At 51.1% G+C, this 7,970-nt stretch overlaps 1 protein-coding gene across 3 annotated transcripts in view; it reads right to left on the bottom strand.

The window, feature by feature from the left end:
• FAM65C (family with sequence similarity 65, member C) overlaps positions 1-7,970 on the bottom strand; it is a 116,760-nt gene that overhangs the window by 12,888 nt on the left and 95,902 nt on the right. For all 3 annotated transcript variants that reach the window (XM_011928817.1, XM_011928816.1, XM_011928818.1), the window contains 2 exons: positions 6,448-6,577; positions 3,908-4,480 (listed from right to left, as the gene is read on the bottom strand). In XM_011928817.1, the coding sequence (XP_011784207.1) occupies positions 3,908-4,480; positions 6,448-6,577 (703 nt within the window). The remainder of the gene's footprint in view (positions 1-3,907; positions 4,481-6,447; positions 6,578-7,970) is intronic.

Here is a 7,970-nt window from a genome sequence, read left to right as displayed (position 1 = left end):
AAAACATGGATTTGTATGGGAAACTGCCCAGTTTTGAAATACCAACAACAAATTTCAAAGTATTTTAAATACATAGTGTAGGTCAGGCAAATGCTTCTTCACGAGGCTCAAAGGCCTGTGGGCTCCAGGTTCCTCCACCCTGTTGGGTTTCTCTCCCCAACAGGTTAACGGAGAGTGCTGGAGCCACCACCCCACCACTGGTCAAGTCACCAGAGCCTCCAGTGGCAGCTCCCTCCCTGGAGATTTCTGTCTTGTCCCCAGCTCGTGGCTGGCTCCAGCGCTGGTCCCTGCCCCCGTTCACAACACACTCCACTCAGGCCTTGTCCAACACAAACTGCAGCCACAGCACAGCCCAAGCAGAAGCCATAAAGCAAAACCAGGATCCTAACCATTGAGCCCAAAGAGAAAATCTCGAGGACGAAGGGAATAGCAAGGCTAGTTGCAGAGATCACATTTTCCGATACAAAAATATATGCATACATGTGTATGTACGTGCGTATCAATACACACATGCATATAGACTGTTGATTCTCAATAGTCAAGGTAGTAATGTTCTAGATGCCAAGGCAAGCAGATCACTTGAGGTAAGGAGTTCGAGACCAGCCTGGTACTAAAAATACAAAAATTAGCCAGGTGTGGTGGCACAGGCCTGTAGTCTCAGCTACTCAGGAGGCTGAGGCAGGAGAATTGCTTGAACCGGGGAGGTGGAGGTTGCACTGAGCCAAGATTGCGCCACTGCACTCCAGCCTGAGCAACAGAGTGAGACTCCATCTCAAAAAAAAAAAAATTAGTTATGTTCTATAAAACTGAATCAGCAAAAGCTGAACCACTGCTCCTAAGGGAGATACTGGGTTAGGTTCCTGTGAACCTCTGGTCACAGCAGTTTTATCAACACAGCAATACAGAACCTTGTATGTGTCTTTTGGTTTAAAGACACTTTATTTAATAGCTATTGTTGGCCGGATGTGGTAGCTCACGACTGTAATCCCAGCACTCTGGGAGGCCGAGGCAGGTGGATCACCTGATGTCAGGAGTTCAAGACCAGCCTAGCCAACATAGTGAAACCCTATCACTACTAAAAATACAAAAATTAGCCAGGCATGATGGCAGGTGCCTGTAACCCCAGGTACTAGGGAGGCTGAGGCAAGAGAATCACTTGAACCCAGGAGGCGGAGGTTGCAGTGAGCCGAGATCATGCCACTGCATTCCAGCCTGGCGACAGAGTGAGACTCCATCTCAAAAAAAAAAAAAAAGCTATTTTTGATTCATTAACATTGAACTCAACAGCCAGTATCGCTACAACTCATGGCTGAAGGAAGCTCATCTAACACGCATTTTCTCCGTAAGGCATTTCACAGGCTTCCTGGACTGAGGAACACTAGCCGGCACTGAAGCTCTGGGCTTGGGAGGCATTTAAACAGTGAAACCGTCAACAAGAAGCACAAAAACTTGAAAAACATGGCATTAAATAGACCATGAGGACGCTTGTTTACTGTTTGGGCGCTGAAACAGGAAGGCAAAGCGTTGCCTCACTTGACCTCAGCTGGGAATGTGCCCTTCAAGCAGCTCAGATTTTCTGTCACTCTGCCCAGCCCCAAAAACCACTTTGGAATCGCCTCGAGTATTGACTTGGGGGTTAGAAATAAATTTTAGCAAGTAGATGAATTTCAAAATACAGAATCCACGAAGAATGAGGATAAATCGTGTATGTGTGTGTGTGTGTATGTACGCACTCACATGATTTTTTTTTTTTCTTTTGAGAGAGTCTTGCTCTGTTGCCCAGGCTGGAGTGCATTGGTGCGATCTTGGCTCACTGTAACCTCTGCCTCCCATGTTTAAGTGATTCTCCTGCCTCAGCCTCCCAAGTAGCTGGGACTACAGGCGCACCCTACCACGCTCGGCTAATTCTTTTGTCTTTTTATTAGAAATGGGGTTTTGCCATGTTGGCCAGGCTGCTCTTGAACTCCTAGCCTCAAGCAGTCCACCTGCTTTGGCCTTCCAAAGTGCCAGGATTACAGACGTGAGCCACCGCGTCCAGCATCATACATGTATTCATATACACATAGATTTGCATGAATGTGTGTGTGTGTGTAATTTCTCTCCATAAGTCAAACTAAAAACCACGGTCTGTAATCAATTTGCATTGTTCTGACTTCATTTGCCAAAAAAAGGAAAGTTCCTCAAAGATGTTTAAAATGATTACATTATTGCAGCATTAACATTTTTATGTAAATTGAGTGTAATTTTTCAAAATACAAGTATGTGACAAGTGTGCATGCTGACTCAAATTGGTCTACAAAAGAAGGCTGTTAAGAAGTACAACAAAGGTACAGGCGCGGTGGCTCAAGCCTGTAATCCCAATACTTCGGGAGACTGAAGCGAGAGACTTGTGTGAGTCCAGGAGTTTGAGACCAGCCTGGGCAGCAAAGTGAGACCCTGTCTCTACAAAAAAATAAACAAAATTAGCCTGGCATGGTGATGTGTGCCTGTAGCCTCAGCTATTCACGAGGCTGAGGGCGGAGGATCGTGTGATCCCAGGAGGCAGAGGTTGCAGTGAGCCAAGATTGCACTACTGTACTCCAGCCTGGGCAACAGAGTGAGACCCTGTCTCAAGAAAAACTAAAAACATAAAGTACCAAAAAAGGTGACATTATTTCTTAAATTTTTTTCTGGAAATTTTCAGGCAGGTCCTTTTTAACAACCATAGCAGTGGTAAACGGAACATATTTTTAAAGTTATGGATGTAAAGTGAGAAATGAAACTTGTTTTCCCTGTGCTGATTTGTCCTGTTGGAGGTGTGGTAGCGATAAAATGTGTTTGAAGAGAGCTGTTAACTATTTCAGTGCCAAAGTGTGTCTTACACAAAAGAGGGGAAAACAGAAAACGCCAAAATCAGAGAAGTGCACAGCCAGTCTGAGGGCATAAGGACCGCGGGAACACAGAGCAGGAAGGGATGGGCTTGCCAGGGCCCGGTGGGAGTTGCCATTTAAAAGAAGGTGTCCAGGCCGGGTGCAGTGGCTCATGCCTGTAATCCCGGCACTGTGGGAGGCTGAGGCAAGCGGATCACTTGAGGTCAGGAGTTTGAGATCAGCCTGGCCAACATGGCGAAACCCCATCTCTACTAAAAATGCACAAATTAGCCAGGCGTGGTGGTGTGCACCTGTAATCCATGCTACTTGGGAGGCTGAGGCAGGAGAATCGCTTGAACCTGGGAGGAGGAGGTTGCAGTGAGCCAAGATCGCACCACTACACTCCAACCTGGGCAACAGAGCGTGAGACTGCATCTCAAAAAATAAATACATAAAAAATAAAAGAGGGTGTCCAGGGAAGGACGCCCTTAAGTTAATAGATGTATTAATAGGCACTAGTGGTGTACATTTTATGTACATTCAAATTTGTGTAAACACAAGAGGAGAATATAATAATTTGCCCAGGTCAGCGCCTCTGAAAGCCACCTGCCACCTAAGCCCTCTTGTGAACTGAGAACGCCCTGGGGTATGAGCCCTGTGGAGGAGAAGGTTCGGTGCGGGGTGCGTAGATGAGGCAAACGGAACTGTGTGGGGCTTTCCATGGAGCCGGCTCCAACCCTGACAACACTCCAAGTTTGGGTTTGTAGCCATGAGCCACAGCCCCACCCACCCAGGTCAGAAGGTGCGAGATGGGCCAGGTTCTGGCTGGACGTGCTGAGCTGTTACTGTGAACTCTTAGAATCTTCCTGAGCCCCATGAGGGCTGTTGTTATCCCCACCTGCCGGATGAGGAAACCAAGGCCCACAGAGACATGGCCTACCCAGGTCACACAGGGATGAGGCCAGGATGCCGGCCCAGGCTGTGTGGCCCCAGAGCCCACTCCCAGTCATCATGCCGTCAGCAAAGCAGTGCCGCCGCCCAGGGCGGGGTGGGCATACCTTCAGCCGGTCCCGGAAACCTAGGACCTGGTACTCCAGCTCCCGGAGCTGGGGCTGGGCGGAGTCCGTGGGCCTCAGCAACTCCAGGACCTCCTGCAGAGGCCCCTCGAGGGCCACGCCAGGCCCGTCCTCTCTGTCCCCGGTTGCCCCTTGCTCATGGCCTTTCTGGCTACTTGGGGCTGTGCCATTGTGGAACAGGGAGCCCTGTGGCAGGCTGGGGCTCTCCACTCCTAGGTTCCTCCAGCCAGGCTGCTCTGCAAATGGGCCTCCCGAGAGGTGGGCCATCTCTGGCAGGAGACCTGGAGACAGGGGCTCCTCCCGGGCCTCCTCTTCAATGGAGGCGTGGGGGCCGATGGCCAAGGGCAGGAAGCCCACATCGGAGGTGGACGCGGACGTGCTGGTCTCCGTGTCTCGGGGGTCCTCAGAGCTGAAGGAGTCCATCTCGGGCAGCTCCTGACTCTGGCTTCTTAGGCTGGGACCCCGGAGATCGCTGTCAGACAAGTAGCTGAGGATGGAGGTGGCTCTTGGGCCACCCAGTAGCAAGGCCTGCTGTGTTGGCTGCTGTAGGATAGACTGGAGAGGGGACACAGGAGTGGCCTCACCAGCCACCCCAGGGACCACAGCAAGTCCCCCAGAGGGGCTTCCCCTGACAGACACCTGCTCTGCATGCCCATGTTCTCAGGATGACTGAGGCCTGCCCAGGCGACCAGCATCCCAGAGGTGTAGACAAGACCCTGTCCCCTCTCTGCACTTATCCCCCATCCTGCCTCCAACTCACTCCCAGCAGCCTCCTGACTGTTGCTCATGCCCTGTGGGCTGGGCCCCATGTTCCTGCCTCAGAACCTTTGCACTGACTGTGCTCTGGCCACTCTTCCCCGTGTGCCTTCACGGCTTGTGCCCTCGCCTCCTCAGGACCTTACTTAGGTGTCACCTCTCCTGAGAACCCTGCCCTGGACAGCCTTTTTAAAGTGGCAACTTCCACCTGGCCCCAGTGGGCCCCTTCCTTTCCTGCTGTCTCCCACAGTCCTTACGCCCTGGGCTGACTGCACTTCTCGGATTTTGACATCATCTATTTCCCCTGTAGAATTTCAGCTCCCTGAGGGCACAGTCTTTGCCTGGCCTGGAGCAGAGCCTAGCATATAATTTCATTTTTTTGTTTTGAAATAGTCTTGCTCATGTTGCCCAGGCTGGAGTGCAGTGGCACTATCTCAGCTCACTGCAACCTCCGTCTCCCTGGCTCAACCAATTCTCCTGCCTCAGTCTACCGAGTAGCTGGGATTACAGTGGCACCTCACCACGCCTGGCTAATTTTTGTATTTTTAGTAGAGACGGGGTTTCACCACGTTGGCCTGGCTGGTCTCAAACTCCTGACCTCAGGTGATCCACTTGCCTCAGCCTCTCAAAGTACTGGGATTACAGGCATGAGCCACTGCACCCAGCCTAGTTTTAAATGAGTGAAGGGAATGAAAGGGCCCGATATACACACCATAGAAACAGCAGCAGCTGTCATTAAGCATTCTGAGGTGGCCGGCCCTTCTCTAGGGCCTTCACATTACCCTCACCACACCCCATGGGGGTGGCACTGCCCTGACCTCGGAGAGGTCCTCAGGCCACACGAGTGGTGAATACAGTGCCACAGTGTGAATCTGGGTACATGGACACGAACGCTTACCTCTCATCAGCTGAACCAATGATAATGGTTGGTGTTCATTAACTCAGTTAACTCTCACAACAATCCCATAAGGGCAGTGCTGTTATTCTCACTTCTCTGATACAGAAATTGAGGTCCAGAGAAGGCTGGGCATGGTGGCTCATGCCTGTAATCCCAGCACTTTGGGAGGCTGAGGTGGGTGGATCACCTGACGTCAGGAGTTCGAGACCAGCCTGGCTAAGATGCTAAGATGGTAAAACCCCATCTCTACTAAAAATATACAAAAATTAGCCGGATGTGGTGGTGTGTGACTGTAATCCCAGCTACTCAGGAGGCTGAGGCAGGAAAATCGCTTGAACCCAGGAGGCGGATATTGCAGTGAGCTGAGATTGCGCCACTGCACTCCAGACTGGGCAACAAGAGCGAAACTTCATTTCAAAAAAAAAAAAAAAAAGAGTTGCATACACTTGCTGGTAGATGGATTGCTATCTCTGGAAGAATATGGAAGAAATTGATTACAGGAGTTGGCATTAAGGAGGGGACCCTGATCCATGGAGATCACAGGAAAGAGATGTTTTACTAGGCACTCTGTCAAGTAATATTACTAGAAACGTATATATTAAGGCCAAGGCCATGGCTGGGGTGGTAGAACCATCCAGAGAGCCCATTGCAGATGTCCTGAAGAACCAGCCAAGCCCAGAACCCAGGCTAGGATGGAGGCTAGCAGCAGAGGAAGAAAGCGCACAAGAAAACACCCAGGATCACCCAAACGGAGGCTGAGCCTGAGGCTTGCCATGTCTGGGAGGGCCAGACTGCTCAGCCCAGCCCCCGCGTGCTGCCCCCATCCCAGGGTGACCACAGCAGCCCTGCCCGGGGAAGGCTCACTCACCAGGTAGTATCTCTCCCGGAAGCTGGGGGTGCTCGGGGGTGTCCAGTTGTACAAGGAGCCCTTCCTGCTGCCCATAGAAAACTTGCCTATGGGGCTGGGTGACACCAGGAAGCTCTCAGTATCAAATGGGCTGGAGGAGAGAACAGAAGGCCAGGATGCCATCAGTGCCCGGAGGCCATCTCAGGCCCAGACGGCCCAGGTTACATAGGTTACACAGGTGGATGGTCTTTATCTTACAATATAATAGCAGGGATGGTGTGCAAGGAACTCTGCTCTAAACTTTTTTTGAGACAGGGTCTTGCTCTGATGCCCAGGTTGGAGTGCAGTAGTGGCATCACAGCTCACTGCATCCTTGAACTCCTGGGTTCAAGTGATCCTCCTGCCTCAGCCTCCTGTGTAGCTATGACCACAGGCATGTACCACCATGCCGGACTAATTTTTAAATTGATTTTTATTTTTTGTAAAGACAGGGTCTCACCATGTTGCCCAGGCTGGTCTCGAACTCCTGGGCTCAAGCAATCTGCCTGCCTCAGCCTTCCAAAGTTCTGGGACTATAGGCCATGAGCCACTGAGCCCGGCCTCTACTAAACACTTTACACAAATCCTTATTTCCACCCCCAGTGACAGCCCTCTGTGGCCTGGAAAATTATTTACAGGGGAGGAAAGGAAGGCTCTGAGAGATAGGTGACTTGCTTAGGGCAGTGTCACAACCAACCACGTGAGATGGAACTGAATTCACACAGAGATTTCTCTGACTCCAAAGCCTTAAGGATCACTAAAAGTGATGCATACTCTTCAGACATCACTGTACTTAACAGATTTAAGAGGAAATGGGCCGGGTGCGGTGGCTCACACCTGTAATCCCAACACTTTGGGAAGCCAAGGTAGCCAGATCACTTGAGCTCAGGAGTTCGAGACCAGCCTAGATAACCTGGCAAAACCCCCATCTCTACAAAAAATGAATACATTAGCTGGGCTAATGTGGTGACCGATGCATGCTTGTAGTCCCAGCTACTCAGGAGGCAGAGGTGGGAGAAGCACTTCAGCCTGGGAGGTGGAGGCTGCAGTGAGCCGAGATCATGCCACTGCTCTCCAGTCTAGGCAACAGAGAGAGATTCTATCTCAAAAAAAAAACAGGAAATGAAGGCCTGGGTCTTCAAGGCCAGGGCCTTGCCCATGGTCACAGGTGCAGCCTAGGAACTCCAAGTTACACGCCTCAACCCCTTTAGAAATCTTTCTCAAGGCTGGGCGCGGTGGCTCACGCCTGTAATCCAGCACTGTGGGAGGCCAAGGCGCGTGGATCGCCTGAGGTCAGGAGTTCGAGACCAGCCTGGCCAACATGGCAAAACCCCATCTCTCCTAAAAATACAAAAAAATTAGCTGGGCATGGTGGCGGGCACCTGTGATCCCAGCTACTTGAGAGGCTGAGGCTGGGGAATTGCCTAAATCTGGGAGGCAGATGTTGCAGTGTGCCGAGATCACGCCATTGCACTCCAGCCTGGGCGACAAAGCAAGACTCTGTC

This window comes from Colobus angolensis, unplaced genomic scaffold (genome assembly GCF_000951035.1).
Source record: "Colobus angolensis palliatus isolate OR3802 unplaced genomic scaffold, Cang.pa_1.0 Scaffold8, whole genome shotgun sequence".
Lineage (NCBI taxonomy): Eukaryota > Metazoa > Chordata > Mammalia > Primates > Cercopithecidae > Colobus > Colobus angolensis.
This window is presented reverse-complemented; position numbering and strand designations above follow the sequence as displayed.